General features: G+C 41.8%; 1 protein-coding gene across 6 annotated transcripts in view; it reads right to left on the bottom strand.

Annotated features, from left to right (window-relative positions):
* Positions 1-2,388: 2,388 nt before the first annotated feature.
* Cep63 (centrosomal protein 63) overlaps positions 2,389-17,424 on the bottom strand; it is a 50,485-nt gene continuing 35,449 nt past the window's right edge. For 4 of the 6 annotated variants that reach the window (XM_041677188.1, XM_041677191.1, XM_041677192.1 and 1 more), the window contains 4 exons: positions 16,529-16,643; positions 14,145-14,342; positions 12,402-12,488; positions 2,389-5,423 (listed from right to left, as the gene is read on the bottom strand). In XM_041677188.1, the coding sequence (XP_041533122.1) occupies positions 5,265-5,423; positions 12,402-12,488; positions 14,145-14,342; positions 16,529-16,643 (559 nt within the window). In that variant the 3' untranslated portion in view covers positions 2,389-5,264. Of the gene's footprint in view, positions 5,424-7,126; positions 7,407-8,105; positions 8,312-10,791; positions 11,754-12,401; positions 12,489-14,144; positions 14,343-16,528; positions 16,644-17,424 lie in introns of those variants that run through there. The other 2 variants (XM_041677193.1, XM_041677190.1) reach the window with 2 other exon arrangements.

Here is a 17,424-nt window from a genome sequence, read left to right as displayed (position 1 = left end):
AGAAAGGAACATTGCTGCCGGAAGACACTGGATAACAGAAAAAAAAAAATACGGAATTAAATCAGCCTGTATACTTTAAAGATGTGAAGACTTCAGAATGGAAGCCAGGATATGTGTTACATTGGGAAAGGTGTTTTGCTTTTCTTTCCACAGGAGAAGAAAAGTTATGAATACCATCAAAATTAATAAAGGTTTGATTTAAACACGAGAGACCTCTTGATTAGAAGAGGTGATAATTCATCAACCAATGTGACCATTCAATCTAAACTAACTTATAAGACTAATAAATGCTTCTCATTTGATCAGATATAACTTGCCAAAAGGGAACTTCTCCAAATTTAGCGTTAGGGGCAGGGTTTTCTTTTGTCTTTTCAGGAGAATAGGAATCCAGCTAAGGAATCTGAAGACCACTGGACAAATGAGACATCTGAAGAAAAAGGACAAATCATCCAGAAAAAAATGTTCCAAGAAAAAGAGTAAATTGGCCTATTTGGAATATTACATTTCCAACAGGATAAAATTTCATAAGTCTTTCCGAATGTTTGTTTCTGCTCTTCTGTACAAACATATAATGCAAAAGTTTTGTTGTAGTCAGACCAACTAAAAATTAAAACTGGTAGTTGGAGTGTGGCTCTTTCCTTCTCTAAACCCAAGCATGTTTGTTAAAGTAAAATCCAGAATCTCAGTTTCATGTCAGAAGAGTCACCTGATATGGAACAGAATAAAAACCAAAATTAAGGGACTATTTTATTGTTACTAATCTCATAATCCTTCAGTTTTATTTTGACTCTTTAACAAGTCTTCAGTTAGTTCTCCTTCCCCCAGTGTCCACCAAGCACTCAGCAACCAGTGGTCTACCTCCTATCTGTACAGGTTTGTCTGATCTGGGCACTTCATATAAAAGAACCATACTTTTTGTGATATTCTGTAGCTGGCTCCCTCCCTCAGCACTCTGTTTTCCAGGTACTTCCTTGTTGAGGAGTATTTATTTACACTGTAAAAATGTGCCTCTGCCTAAGGTGCCTTCTGACTGGTTTAATAAAGAACTGAATGACCAGTAGCTAGGCAAGAACAAATAGGCAGGACTTCTGGGGAGAGAGAGGACTCTGGGAGCAAGACAGGCAGAGATGCCAGCTAGAGGCAGAGCAAGTCAGACATACAGAACGGAAGAGAGGTAGAAGCCATGTGGTAGGACATGGATTACTAGAAGCAAGTTAATTTGAGTTTTAAGAGCTTGTTGGAAACAGCCTAAGCTAAAGACCAAGGTTTCATAATTAATAATAAGTTCCGTGTCATTATTTGTGGGCTGGCGATCCCAGAAAGTTCAATGAAGAAGTTTACCACACTTCCTTTCCTCATCCCCAGTACCAGTCCAGAGCCTGGCTAGCTGCACACTGCACACACACACTTCAGCTGTAGATGTCTGGCTTGCTTCCACTGTGGAGCTCTTGTGAAAATCGCCACTGTGGCCACGTATGGCCAGCTTCTTGCTTGACATGCTCCATTCCCTTGAGCATGCCTGGGACTGCTGCTGCCGAGGGACAGGTGACTCGTCACTAACTCCCTGAAGAACCATCATCTGCTCCCAGAGTCTATACCATCCTTCACTCCCATCAGCAACAAGAGAACCCACTTTCCCCACATCACCAGCACTCATCAGGGCCCTTCTTTTACAGTGGCTGTACAGTGGTATCTCAGTGTGGGTTTTGATCTCGTTTCCTGGTAACCAGTGATACTGAGTATCTTTTATGTGTTTTATCACATATCTGCATATCTTTAGAAAAAGATCCTTCACTGATTTAAGTTTTGTATGTGTATGGTTGTGCTGAGCCTTCCAGTCATGACCCTTTTGGCTGAGTACAGAGATTATGTGCACACACCACTATGCCTAGTTCCTGTGCTCATCTTTAATAATTTGGGTGTCACTTTTGGGTATATACCCAAAGGATGCCCAACCATACCACAAGGATGTGTGCTCAACTATGTTCATAGCAGCATTATTTGTAATAGCCACAACCTAAATGCCCCTCAATTAAAGAATGAATAAAGACAATGTGGTACATTTACATAATGGAGTACTACAAAGCAAAAAAAATAATAATAATGATATCTTGAAATGTCATTTATTTGCAGATAAACGGATAGATCCAGAAAACATCATATTGAGAGAGGAAACCCAGACACAGAAAGACAAATATAATCTGTATTCACTCATAAGTGGCTTTTAGACATAAAGCAAAGAAAAACCAGCCTACAATTCACAATCCCAGAGAACCTAGACAACAAAGAGGATCCTAAGAAAGACATACATGGATCTAAACAGGAAAGAGAAAAAGACAAGATCTCCTGAGTAAATTGGGAGCGTGCTGATCATGGGAGAGGCTAGAAGGGGAGGGGGAGAAGGAAGAGGAGCAAGAAAAAATATATAGCTCAATAAAAACAATTTAAAAAGAAAAAATGTGGGCATTTTTTTATTATTGAATAGTTTTCATTTTCTACTATACTTTAAAACTTAACACAGTAAGGAGGATTTGACTCCAACTTTACATCTCTCACCAGGAAACAAGAGATTATCTCCAGGGCACTTAAGTCCTGAAAGCTGTGGCTCTTAAATCTCTTTTCAGCTCACAAATATCTGTAAGAATCTTAACGAAAATTCACTGTCATACAAACACATGTGCACACACCTCTTTTTTTCATCTGGTACCTAGGAGTTTCTGGGCCTTCCACGGTCCAGCCATCACATGAGCTAGATGCTTACTTTTTCCAGGACTGTAAACCCACTTTTGATTAACTGCCAAAGGGGGCAGCATAAAATGCCCAGATTCTAGGTTCCCACGGAGGAAAGTGTGAGCAGTGTGCTGGAACTATCTAAATTTCTCTTAGAATAGCGTTTACAGTGGGCTGCTCTAAAGTCTGAACACCCACCCACAGATTTTTCTCCGGTCCAGCTTCAAGCCCTCATGCCTGGGAACCTCTCAGAACCAGTTCTGATCACACTTCACCCTAAGCCTTCGTCCTGCAACTGTAAGGAAGCAAAGCAGATTCTTTATCAGTTAGGAGACTATTACAGTCTCCCCCAACACCTGTCGCCTAAACAGGTGTTCACCAGACCTGGCCAAGCTCAGCTTCTCCTAAGGCAGATGTCTGCTTCAACCTCAGAGGCAGCAGAAGCCTTTGGAGTAAAAGTGTTTCCTCCTCTGCCTTTGCTGACAACTCCCTTCTCTTGTCTCCATCCTGTGCGTCACTGCTCTTCACGACAACTGTTTGTCACCCATGTCCTCGGTAACATACAGATTGTTTTGCAGCATTATTCTCACCTGTAACTTTTAAGTTCTGGACTCAAGGGTGTTCTGCAAACAGAAAACACAATGCACAGCTCCTACATCTTCCTTGTCCCTGGGAGAGGGGAGGTAGGACCTGAAGTCAGGGAGACATCACAGAGCAGAAGGCGCTTGTTATTTCCCACTTAAGATACTTCCAGAGTATGCTGTGCCAAGTGAGCTGCTACGTGCTTTACAAACATACTGAGTTCATTTTCACAAAAACCCCAAGGTAGGCACTCTTTTTACTGTTCTCTCTTACAGATGATAAAACTGAAGCATAGAGAGGTTTAGGTCAGTGGCTCAGGATCACCTAACTGAAACGGGCTGTGCTGGAATTAGGAGGAAGGTCATTCATTGCCTGGAGTCCACACTTCCTCTTGGATCTGCTAGAGGGAGAGCTCCAGGACCCTCCACAGACCATTTTAATTTCCTTATAAAGTGGGGGAAATTACTGCCACTGCTTCCTAGAATCTAGACACAAATTCATCAGGAATCTAGGGCAAGAGGAATGACCCAAGTTATGTGACACAGCAGTGTCTGTAAACAGCGAAGGAAGACGTCGTCCCCAGACACGCCGGTGCTGTGATCCAGCACCTACGATAGGTGCAGGCAGAAGGCAGCCCTTGGCTACCTAGGATGCTCCAGGATAGGCTGGGCAACAAGAGACCCTGACTCAACAACAACAAAGTAAACTTCCCATGCCTCATTTGCCCTGAGCAGTGAATTTTTTAAAAGCTGCTAAGAAACAAATTTACTTACTTTGAACAAATTTGGGTAGTAACAAATCTGAAAAACCAAAGTCCAGGGACCACCAAGACATCTCACCATCCGGAGGCAGCTCTCATTCCTTGACTGTAGAGTACACTGGCTTTACATGGTCGTAAGAGCTTGGGAACAGAATGGAATGTTCTAGAGAAGACTGTGCTAAGTGAGGAAAGCCATCTAGAGCCCTCCAGTGATGGCAAATGATGTGGAGAGACCGGGCAGACAGAGGGAGCCTGCAGGGGCAAAGGAAGATGAGAATGATGTGCAGAGCTTAGGTTGATAGGGTCCCCCGTGGCAGGAGAGCAACGTTAGAGCAAAGAGGGCTCAGGAGAGAGGAGACCAAGCAGAACCATCACTGCCAACAGCTGTTTATGGAGATGTTTGCTGAAAAGGAGCAAATCGTATGGAGGAGATGACCAGTTTTCCTGTTTCTCTTTAAAGGAAGAAGAAACACTAGGATGTTTGTGCGCTGATGGGTAGGACCCACTAGCAGGGGGAATGGAAGGTTCTGGGTCCCTGAGCTGGCAAGGACAGCATGCGCCTTCTCCTTATCTCAACTGCACACTCCACTTCCTGTACTGGTCCGGCTCCTGTGATCCTCCGCTGCCCAGAACCCCGCTCTTCTCCTCTCTCCCACACCTCCTTGGTTGTCAACAGTGTGGCTTCAAACCCTGTCTCCCATCTGGCTCTCTCGTCAGCATGCAAATGCTGAGCATTCACACTAGCTGTCCCAGGAGCCCCACACTCTTGGACTTCGGGGTGGGGCAAAGGATTTCCCCATGCCCTTCACACACTTCTAGCCAGACCTTGCGTGTAACATGGTGAGAAAGGGTACGAAGCCAGCTGAGCAACTCTAGAGCCAGGCTTCCACTACATACTTCCTTAAGGGAAGCGCTGTAGTTTCTTTGTTTTCAAACTGCATTAGAAAATCTTTATTGTAATTAGTACACAGCTATTCACATTTCAGTCAGAAAGAAAAAGTATTGCTTTGTGGTAATAAATATTCATGTGAGAAAAGTCTGCAAATTGGTTTATTCTCACAAGTTACTGTTGGGAGAAGTCCTTCAAACAAGTCAGTGAAAATAATTAGTGCAGATTTTTCACCGCTGCTCTCGCCGGCATCCTCTGTATTATAACTTTATAACCAAGCCATCTGTCTGCGGCTGTCCAGGGCTACACAAGGGCCGTGAACTGCCTCACCGTCCTTTCACTTTCTCTTCTCAGCTCTTCAATGTGTGCATCCAGGCGCTCTAGAATATGGTGCGACCGTAGCTCCTCCTCCTCCAGGAACCTGGTAGCTATCGATCCCAGAGGAGAGATGGGCAGCGAGCACTGGGAGAGGGACAAACCGTGACATGTGTTAGGAAGCAGAGATGGACGCTCTGACACTATTTGTGATATTTTCTGCCTAGCAATGCAAAGGGGAAACTTTCCTCTGAAGAGATAGTTTTATCTTACTGTCAAGAAAAAGGAAGGTAAAGTTCTGAAAACATTGCGCCACAGGTCTCTTTCTTTCTGACCCAAGCAGTGTCCGCGTGAAGTGTAAAATTGGTATAGAAAAGCTCGTCACTAGTTGGAGAGGATCTCAGCTCAGACTTGAGTGTCTGCCTGCCACTGAGACAAGAACACAGCCAATGCCTGCTACTTCAGACGCTGAACACCACTCTCACTTTACAGCACTGAGAATCTACAGAAAGCAAATTGGATGCTGGTTAAAAATCAATACTTTTCTCCCTTTCTCAAAATTCCACTCCATGGTCTTTGATCTGCAATTTGAGGATCTGGCGATGTTTCAGATCTCGGGTTTTTGAAGGTAATACAGGAAATCTACCCCTCATTTACAGTTATATTTGAACATTACCCTGAATGCTGAGTTAGCACAGACAGCTGCCTCCAGGGTAAATAAACACAAAGTACAGACATACATACACCATAGAAGAGTCCCTTGTCTCCATCTGACAAGCAGAAGTAGGTTTCTAGAGTGAGAAATGACTTTCCCAGGGCGGACAGCACACTAACTGGGGCTGGAATGAAAACTCTTACACTGCACGGTGTAGCATCACCACACGAACACTGAGACAGAAATGCAGGACGAGGCTGCCCTGTGCTACCTCCATTAGGAACTTGTAAACCAGCTCTCCTGTTTTGTGTATGTCCACACACGGGCACAGCAGGACCACAGTAAAGTCTAACGGGCAGGCAATCAGGACAACCATGCTGGCCCCACAGAGTGCTAGCACCAAATATCGAGTACTTCTGAAGGAAAATACATGGATGCTCACACTAATCAGAAAAAGCAACATCAATAAAATTCACATCATCACAGGTCAGAGAAGGTGTGCTGCCAAACTTAGGAAGAAAGTCACTTTTCTGGGTGATGAGTTTTTTGTTTGTTTTGTTTTTAACTACATGTAAGTAAAACAGACATATATTTGACAACTAAAGGGGAACCTTTCCATGAAACTGCTGACACATTTTACAAAAATCAAGGTTACTGAACTTTTACAAGGATACGACCACAGCTGACAACAGACAATGACTGGTCCAACACAAGTACTTCCCTACTGAGGACAAAGAACAATAGAGCCCAGTGGTGGGGATGAGAGACCAGCACAGGATCAAAGATGGCCTCTACCACCGGCCACTACAGGTACCTAAGTCACACTCTGCACACCTCAGATGCACCGTCCTCTGCCACCTAACACCAGCCCCTCTTTTCCTTTCTCTCTATCCATGCTTTGGGACTCCGTTCTTGATGCAATCGTTGCAGCACAGTCAGCCCTCTCTGTAAAAGGCAGGCAGGAAGGTGCAGGCTAACAACAGTGGATACTTACACTCATATTTCAGAATGTGAGTTTCAAGTCATGTTGGCTGAATGTGCTTTCACAAGTAAAACTGCATGGTGGCAATGTGTGAAAATAATAAAGGGCACTGACTAGGACCCGGTAAGAAATAAAACAAAAACAAAAACAAAACACCCTCTCCAGCTTAAAATGAAAAATAAAATAAATGTTAAGATCAGAATGTTTCCATACCGAAGACACAAACTCTTCTTGGTCATTCATACAGTCAGACAGGACATCAGAAAAGTTGGCATCATTTATATCTAGCATTGAAGGCAAAGAGTGAGCATGGCACAGAAAGTTGGAAGGCAGAGACACGGTGGAGCTGTCAGGGCTGATGTGAGAACTCCGAGGACTGGGGCCCCTGGCCATAGGGTCTTTGCTACCCAACATTTGTTCTCGAGGCGGGTGGTGACCTGTTTTATACTGCTCAGTCTTTATTCCATCATGTCTGTGCTGGCCATGGGTTGGCCTGGATAGCAGATTAGAAAACAAAATAAATGAAAAATTGTAGCAACTTTTCTTTCTGATAACTGCTGAAAGAAATATGCTCATTTGAATGTTAAATAAGAGGCTAGGCAGCGAAACACTGTCACGTACAAAGGAGCAGCCCACTTGGGGACAAGCGTTCCCCACTCATTCAAGCTCTACTCTCATGCTTCCACCGCACAGAGGCCAAACAAGCTGAGTGAGCAGGCAGGGCAGCCCTACGCCCAGAGAAGACACATAATGCCACGGTGGGTGAGAGTGGGGGTGGGGTGCCACCAAAGACTTCTGATTGGAAAACACACAAGCTATATATGATGAATTGAAGCCACTTGGCTTCTCATTGAATGAATCTTTCTTATGGTAATAACCTAAAATTAATTAATTAATTAACCAAAAATACAATGGCTGCTTTTTATAAAAAGCCTCGTTTTACTTCTTATGGAACAGGTGGGATAGAGATGGTGGAAGACAGCATGGAAAGGCTCTGGGGAACAAGATGGTGTTTACACTACATCCAGGGTGCACAGAACAAAAGCTGTAACGAAGTAAGGGCCGAACCACCTGAGCCGCGTGTGCACACTGTAGTTAGAATTAAACCCAGAGCCTGTGATGACTACTTCTCAAAGCAGAGGAAATCACATTGCAGCACACACATTTCAAAGAGACTTTTAAGAAACTTTACTTAGACTCTGTGTTCTTGAACTCGGCTGCTCTGCTATGTGCTGGTTTAAAAATACTGCCATCTTTATTTTTACACACGAGAGTAGCATGCTGCAGCTGAGACTTGGTGTTCATCAGATCTTTCTGGAGTTGTTGATTTTCAGACACTAATTTATTTAATGCCTCAATATAATTCTCCTGAAGGTCTGCTAGTGAAATCTCTTTTGCCTAATGGAAAAAGAATACTAGAATCACCCGCGTGTTTAAGGGTACATACTATCAATCTACAACAGTGCTGGCTGAAATAGTTTCTTTTTTAGTTTTACTAATCCATGGCTTTACTTAAAGAAAGTGAAAATTTGTCTTTAGCCATGTTAAGATGAACACAGAGAAAGCATCAGTCTTCCTAGAGGAAAGGGAGGAGAAGATTGGGGGCAGGATGGCTTTCTCCTATACATGGACACACAAGGGACAGAAAGAGGACAGAGGAAAGCTTAAGAATAAGAGACAGGGGAAATCAAGAATATAACAGCCATGGCTCCTAAAGAAGAATGAGGGGCTCCCTTCCCACCCTACCCCCGCTCACACACAGAATACCTGTGAAAGAAAATAAAAAGAACTAATTCAAAGAAAGTAATTTAAACACAAGGCTCTAAAAAATTCTAGCCAATGGGGTAGCTTTTAAATAAATACCCTCTCCTCTTAAGCACTTATGGTACCTAGTTTTACATAAAGTTAGGCGACATAAAAGCAGGACTCAAGTATATGGCAGGAATTACTACTGTGATCTGGTCTTAGTTCTAGGACCACACATCTTATTTCTTGATAATACAGGTCTACTTTTGTTTTCTAATGATAGATTTCAATTAACATTCTAAAACATAATGGTCATCTTTACAGTTTAGCATTTCATTGTCTGTAAAGAAAAAATTGTGAAAGCTAGCTGGTAAATAGTGCTCTGATAAACATAATTTACCTGTCAAGTCATAAACATGTACATAAACCTGTAAACTAGGAATTACAAGATCTTTCAGTAGCTGCCCATGTCTGACACATCTCACGGCATTACACTGTCAACTACCACCCATCCTTGTGTTTGCAGGACACGGGACTACACTGTCAACTACCACCCATCTTTAACGTGATCAATATTCATCAGAGCTGCTGCTTTCATTACCATAATTAGATTAATTTAGAAAAGTAATCTCACCTTCCCGGGTGGTAGCATGCAAAAAGTACTTCCTAATAATTATGTTTTGATAATTTGTACAAGATATCCACACTGTATGTAACTCTGAAACCACAGAAAGCTAAGACTGACAGGATTTTTTTACCACTTTGATGTCTAAAAATCATTAAACTAGCATTTTTCAACCAGTGGGCTACAATCCCCTTTGGCAAACCTCTATCTCCAAAAATATTTATATTACAATTCATAACTGTAGCAAAATTACATTTATAAAGTAGCAACAAAAAAAATTATGGTTGGAGGTCACCACAACGTGAGGAATTGTATTAAAGAGTCAACGCATTAGGAAGGTTGAGAACCACTACACATACATGAAAAAAATATAATACTTGTCTTTCCGTGCATCTTCCTGGAATCTCCAAGACTTAGTGGTTTATTAACAACTACTCCGGGAACATGAATGGTGAAGGCAGCACGACAACTGGGTAGCAGGCCTGTACTTAGTGGGGTAAAGAAGGGTCAGTGTTCCCACTAAGATTCAGGAGAAGCTCAGCTGCACAGAACTCTGGGCAGAGTCCAATTGTGACATTCCTGAAAGCTCTCAGTTCTGAATGTGAACAGGGAATCACTCTATCACGTAGGGGCCCCTAAATCTTTAACACTCCCAAATCATATATTCTTAAAGGATTCTGTAGTATAAATCAGATTAGTTCATGAATTATTATTCACTCAGTGTTGGCTTTATCAGTGCATACAAGGTCATTTGTTGTCCATACTCCCACTCAGTTACTTACCCACTCACCCACTAATCCACCCATTTATCGTCCATCCATCCAGTCACTAAGCCAGACAGCTCGTTAGCTAACTGGCTTCCCAACCCCTGCCCTCCATCCATCTTCCACTTCCTTTATAAAATGTTTAGTTATAGGACTGAGAAGACGGTTCAGTTGGCAAAGTACTTGCCATGCAAGAGGACCAGCGCTCAGATTTATAACACTCATGTAAATGCTGGCCAAGTGGACTGGTAGACTCCCTGTAAAGCTGAGAAAGAGGAAACAGGATCTCTGGAGCAAGGTGGCTAACTAGATCAGCCAAGTCAGCAAGCTCAGGGTTCAAGTGAGAGACCCTGCCTCAGTGCGTAATGTGGAGGATGATAGAGGAAGATGCCAAGTGCCAATCTCTAGATTCCATTCATACACACATAAACACATGTGCCCCCACACATGAAGACAAGCATCTACCACACACACAAAAATAAAAGCAAACATTTTGTAAATGTTTGCCTACTGTCTCCTCTCCTATTTTTCCCCATCCATACAAGTTTGTGCTTTAAAAAAACAACTTTCATTATATCAAAGGGATGTGGAGTGGGGGCAAAACTGAATGAATATTTCCATCTGCTGTATTAAAGACAGCATATTTCACAGTACAGTCACAGACCAACCATTTTAGTAACCAGTTTATTTCACAATACTGCTGTGCCCACTTCTAGACATTTACTCCTACAAGATGGGTTCTTTGGGAATGCAAACTGCTGGGGACACTGAAGAACATGACTGTTAATATCACAGTTGTAAATACCCCGGTGTACTTGGGGCTGTATGTATTTACAGCTTGATGTCCACGGCCAAACTTTCCTGAAAGTCATATCAATGTGCACAGCAGAACCTGTCCTTTTAATATTTGCCAACAGAAGCCATACATTAGCTTTTTAAAGCATTATCAAGTCCATTAGCAAGAGAAATTTTATTTTTAAAATTGTTGGTTATTAGGGAAGTTGAACAGCTTCCCTCTCTCACTTGAATTTAAATTTCTATGAAATATCTACTCAGTTCTTTGCCATTTTCCTTCTGCATCCCTTTCCTATTACTCTTTAAGACATTCTTATTTGATAGCCTGCGTCTGCTTATAGATTACTTCTCCTTGTCTGTCATTTGTTTTATTTATTTATTTATTTATTTATTTACTCCTTTTGCAGTGCAAGGGATATCAAAACCAGACCCTCATGCTAGGCAATTGCTCTCCATCTAAGATACACTCCCAGTTCTTTTGCTGTTACTTTTATTCTGAGACAGGGTCTTGCCCAGTTTGGGCTTGAACTCTTAGTCCTCCTGCCTCAGCCTCCTGAGTAGCTGGGTTTATAAACATGAGCTGCCATACCTGGCTTCTATTATTAGTCTTTTTAATGGAGTCTTTTGTCATCCAGAAATTTTACATTTTTATGTTGTAAAATCCTTTATGGTTTCATGATGCTCAGAGAATCTTCCCATCTGAGAGATTACAGAACTAGTCCCCTATCTTTCTAGTTGGAAGGAAGTGTTCTTCTAGCCTTTTGCATTTTCTTCCATCTCAGCCTCCATGATTGTGAAATTGGGACTACTTGGGAGCAAAGAGAGAGCCTTGTGTGACTATACATCTTTTTTTGGAGGCAGAACTCCCTAGAAGTTCAGAGAAAAAGAATTCAGTCTTCAGACATTTGACCTATACCAAAAAAAGATGGGTCAGAATAGATATATCATTCTATAAATCATAAGAATATTTTAATAAAATGTTTAAAGAACATCACACTGCCTATAAGTCAATCTTGTCCTCTCTGATTTCACAGTAGCTATTATGTATTTCTCACAGTCTCTATTAAATTAGTGGAATGTCTTTAGAATCAAGAATTTGATCATTCATCCAGTGTTCAATCTAGCACTTACTAAATATTCTAGAATATTTGACAAAATAAAATATACCTCATTGAAATGCAATAAAAACTGAATTATTTCAAAGATGGCATACTTTATAATAAAAAGATACTTTATAATAAAAAGTACAAGAACACAGGACTAAGACCAGCACCAGGATCCATTTCATGCTTACTGCAGCACCATGCTGAACCCTTTGCAGACACTCTACTTGCTGAGAACACAGACTATACAAGCATCATATCTCACACAGAACAGGAAACTATTCTATTGCTGCAGCAAAATCTCCTCTGGCAGTAGGATACTTGCATTTCATCTGTGACTACACCTACCAAGGGACTGTTTCACTAGTTTAATTCTAACTCCAACTAATATCAATATGTACAAATTACTTTTAAAGGCTTCAAAAGTACAACAGCTTAAGTGTCTATGTGGGTACCTCGTGCAAGCCCAGTTCCAGCTTCATCACTGTTTCAGAAAGACGGCGATTTTCTAACTTGAGTGATTCTAGCTGACTCAGAATCTCCTGAAGAAGGAAAATCAGGGTGAAAAAAACTCATATAAATCAAATTATCTTACAAAGCTTTTCCATGGCTAATTTTCACTAGTCTAGTTATTCTCGTCTACATCCTCCATTCATATAGATAAACTTATTAAAAAGTGTGCACATATACTGTGTGTGTTGCATGTACCTAAGGGCACAAGTGTGCCTGCCATGCATGTATGCAGAAACTAGAGCCAGTGAGTTCTCAGAATCCACCTGTCTCTGCCCACCCCACCCCACCCTGCCCCCACAATGCTGGGGTAACAGAACACAACATGCAGCCATGCCTGATTTTTTATGTAGGTTCTGGGAGTCTGAACTCAGGTCCTCATTCTTACAGAGCAAGTGCTCTTACCCACTGAGCCATCTCCCAGGCCCCACACATCCTTTTTAAAATAATGTGTCAAAGGTGTTGGCACTTAAACTAGCATGCATGCAATTAAATGTCACTCCCAGTGATGGATGGGAGCTGGAAAAGTTTCAGGTCACAGGTAAACCTGTAGTCACAACCTGCCTCCACCCCCTGATCTTTCCACTTTCCAATACCACTTGGAGCTGCACTTTCATAAACTGCTCAGTCCCCGCCCTGCTGAGATTTTCTACTTGACTATCTCTATGAAAAGACTCCTGCCTTCTTTCACACCTTCTTCCTCAGCAGAAACTGCCTGTAAAAGCTCCAGCTCACTATCTCTTTTTGTTTGTTTGTTTGTTTTTATTTTTCAAGACAGGGTTTCCCTGAACAGCCTTGGCCCTTGGCTGTCCTGGAACTAGCTCTGGTAGACCAGGCTGGCCTTGAAGTCACAGAAATCCACCTGCTCTGCCACCCAGTGCTGGGATTAACCACCACCACCACCCGGTTTCCCACTATCTTTTTAAACCCAAACTGAGAAATATCTTAAGTCTGATTCAAGTCACTCTTGTGCATACTCTATTGCTTTTTCATTAAAGCCACTATGTCTGAGGAAGGGGAATTTCAAATGCCAACTTCATGCAAGGACTTCCAAAACTAAAGGGCCAAACCTTGGATTCCAGTCTTTCCATGGAGCCAACTAACCAGTTTTTCCCATATAAAAGTCCAAATGAGCCACACCAACATCCGCCTCCACTAGCTTCCCTAAGACTTGTATCATCCTCCCCAACCCTTCAGCTATTTTCTGTGTCATTACAGAGTATTACTTAACTTCCTCAACAACAGCTTCTTTCACTGTCTACTCTGCTATCCCAGTCTAATCAAACACAAAGCCTAGCCAATCAAACCAGCCAAGAATCCTTAGAAGCCAATACTTCCCTCTACAGCCTTCGCACACTGCTCAGGCCACGTGCTGTTTCACACCCACTCCACACGCAGGCTTTCTTCCACCCTTACTCATTCTCCACTTGCAGCAGCAGAGAGCTACTCTAGACTGGGAACTCCCTGGCTATGCCCAGCACCTTGCCCACACAATACTGGAATGTCTCTATCCTTGTCTGTATCCATCGAACCTTCCCACCAACCCTCATTACACTGTTTGCTAACCATCCAAAATAGGTATCTACTAAAAGCTCACTGTGGTAAATATGGAAGTTATACCTTGAACAAATTCATTCTTTGAAAACAAACAAGCAAATATCAATTAGAAAGCTCTGGGTGGACTTTACCTTATGCTCTACTGCCTTTTCTTCTGCTTTCTGCATCTCTGCCTTCAGCTGCTTTTCCATGTCTGAGGAAGAACACTTGGCAGAAGCAATAGTGATATCTCGCTGGTGTAACTCGCGAGTCAGCTGGGAGATTTCCATCTTCATTCCTTCCAGCGCAGAGCTATAGGTCTGATCAGCCTGCAGAATCTGTTCTTTCAACTACAGAGAAGCACAAAAACATCAAAAGTGCAGAGACAGTATTTAGAATTTGGGAATATGGTAATATACAGGGTTAAATCTAGCACTCAGGAAGCGCAGTCAGAAGCAGGAAGACCCTAAGACTGAGACCAGCCTGCTCTAGTCAGTGATTTCAAGGCCAGATTGAACTTCACTGGAAGATCCCATCTCAAAAAACAAGGTTTGGGGATGCAGCTCAATGGTATAGCACTTGCCTAGCATGCAGAAGGCCCTAGAAGAAAAGAATACTTAGAGAGAAAGACACTTGGTTAATGGTTACCAGGGAAGGGTGTCACCTTCTTTGGTGGTGTAGTCACTGGCAAACTGCTCCAGTAAATAACAATGTTATGTAAGCAACCCTAACTAAACTCAGTAATCCTAAAAAAAAAAAAAAGTGAAAGCAGCAGAGAGGCTAGATGGGAAAGGTGAGCTCAGCAGTAGAAGGGGGACAGAAGAAGGTAATGAGGTAATGGTGGTGAATATGATAGCAGTACATAGTATGTATTATGAAACTGACAAATCAATGTTTAAAATAGATATAATTTAACTAAGAAAATATATGAAACATTAATAATGCAATGCTTATCTTAACTCAAGACATAAAATTATTCCTAGATTAAATAGAGAAATGAGCAATTTACCAACTTGTATAATTATTTTGAAAGTCTTAAGTTAAACTTAAAATCATGTATTAAGTATCAGAAGAGCATGAGTTACTCAAACATTGAGGGTCAATGTCAAGGTCTATGCCCAATTTATGTAGGGGGCCCTAAGACTTTCATTCTTCTCATAGCTACAAATTAAAATTTTGTTTTTTGTTTGCTTATCTGGTTTTCTGGTTCACAGAACAGACATAAAAGATAATAGGAAGGAGCAAGAGCTTTTGGGGAGGGCTGGAGAGATGGCTCAGTGGTTAAGAGCACTGCCTGCTCTTCCAAAGGTCCTGAGTTCAATTCCCAGCAACCACATGGTGGCTCACAACCATCTGTAATGAGGTCTGGTGTCCTCTTCTGGCCTGCAGACATACACACAGACAGAATATTGTATACATAATAAATAAATAAATATTAAAAAAAAAAGAGCTTTTGGGGAGATGGCTCAAGCTACGATGCCCCTACAGGAGAAGCATGAGGGCCATGTCTACATTCCTGGCACCCAGTAAAACATGCCTTAGCAGTTTGTATGTGTCTGTAACCCCAGCATAGGGAGAGAGGACACAGGTCATCCTGGAATCAAAGACCAGCTAGGCTAGTCAACCAATGAGTACTGAGTTTAGCAAGAGCCCCTGAGAAATCCCGTCTCAAAGGGGGTGGGGGTGAATGTCCAGGAAGAGACAGCAATAGACAGACACCCAACTTCTACTTCTGGGCTCTATGCACACATATGAACACATGTGTGTACATGCATGCACACACTGATACACTCAAACTAGGAATAACTCAAGAAGTAATGAAAATGTAATTAAATCACGCTTGGTGTCACACAAGTCGGAATTCAAAGGCCAGAGGATAGTGAGTTTGAGGCCAACCTCAGCTACATAACAAGACCAAGCCTCTATATAAACAAGTAAATAAATGCAAACAAAGAGGAGAGCCAGAGCCCTTTACTAATTTATTGTTGGTATTTTGAGACAGCCTTGTATAGCCTAGCTGGCCTTGATTTCCTGTGTCTTCACTTCTCAAGTGCTAGGACTATAATGTACCAGGATACCTGGGCCAGGACCCTCTAATAGAAAGGCTCAGAATAACTCAACAGTCAAGGAGGACACTAACTGCATCACAGCAAAGAGGAAATACATATTTAGCCAATGAGAAAATATTAAATGACAGGTCACATAATATGTTTTTATAAGAAACAATACAATTATTTGGAAACCACTATGATGTTTAAAAGAAAGTTTTAGAGTTTGAAGTGAACACATTTCAATTATATTTTTAATTTGCTGATTCTTTCACAATTTCATTCAAATACACAATGTATATGATCATCTCCCCATCATCCTCTTATCCTTTTCTTCCCCAGTGAACCCCTTCTTTCCAGCCAGACTTCCACCAAGCGCACTCCTGAACATCAGTCTTCCTAAACAGCTCCCTCACTAACAGTCTCCCCACTCACCCCTTGGCCCATAAATACATCCACCTTTGTGACCCAGGCACACAGGGCTTCACCTTTTTAATCTCGGTCCTGTACTCATTGTTATGCCCTTCCATTTTCTTCAGTTCTTCATATTTTTCCATTAATTCTTGGCTCAGCTGTTTACATGTTGCACTCACAGATTCCAAACTGTATTGCAGAAATACAACCACATATAAATAAAATTCTTGAAATCCATAAAATAGATTATTTAAATGTACTCTCCTGATGCCCAAGATACATCCTCCTAATACCTTAAACTTCATACCCCATGTTAAAAAAGTCCCTTCCAATTGCCCATAACCAGATGCAGCAAGTCCATCCCAAACCTTTGAGGTAGCTTTGACTTCAATGTTTACCTCCACTTTCCTCTTGATTTAAACTGAACTAGTTACAGAATTATAAAGATACCAACTTTACTAATAGTTTTACTATAGCCATATGATTTTTCTCTAACTGTATGAGAGAGGGAAAGCCACCAAGAACTGTCACAAGTGCAAACTTCATCACCTTAGTGACACATATGCCAGACTATACAAAAACCTCAAGAACAACCTTTAAAGAATACTAACTCACAGGGCGGTGGTGGCACACGCCTTTAATCCCAGCACTCCAGAGGCAGAGACAGGTAGATCTCTGAGTTCTAGGCCAGCCTGGTCTACAGAGTTTCAGGACAGCCAGAGCTACACAGAGAACCCTGTCTCGAAAAATCAAATAATAATAATAACAACAATAATAATTAGTTATAATAGTAAGCATTATTTGACTCCATCTAAAGTAAACACATCCACCTCAATAGTGATCATCAATGTCTCACATACTCCTAAAGGGGGTAAAGTTGACGGTGTGAGCAAACAAAGCACGCCCAATACTAGTGCCTTCCAGAAACAGCAAAGTGAAAACAAAAGGATGTAGTGTATAAAGACAACCT

Source organism: Microtus oregoni, unplaced genomic scaffold, assembly GCF_018167655.1.
Source record: "Microtus oregoni isolate MIOR12 unplaced genomic scaffold, Mior012 000028F_ref0000031, whole genome shotgun sequence".
In the NCBI taxonomy this organism is placed as follows: Eukaryota; Metazoa; Chordata; class Mammalia; order Rodentia; family Cricetidae; genus Microtus; species Microtus oregoni.
This window is presented reverse-complemented; position numbering and strand designations above follow the sequence as displayed.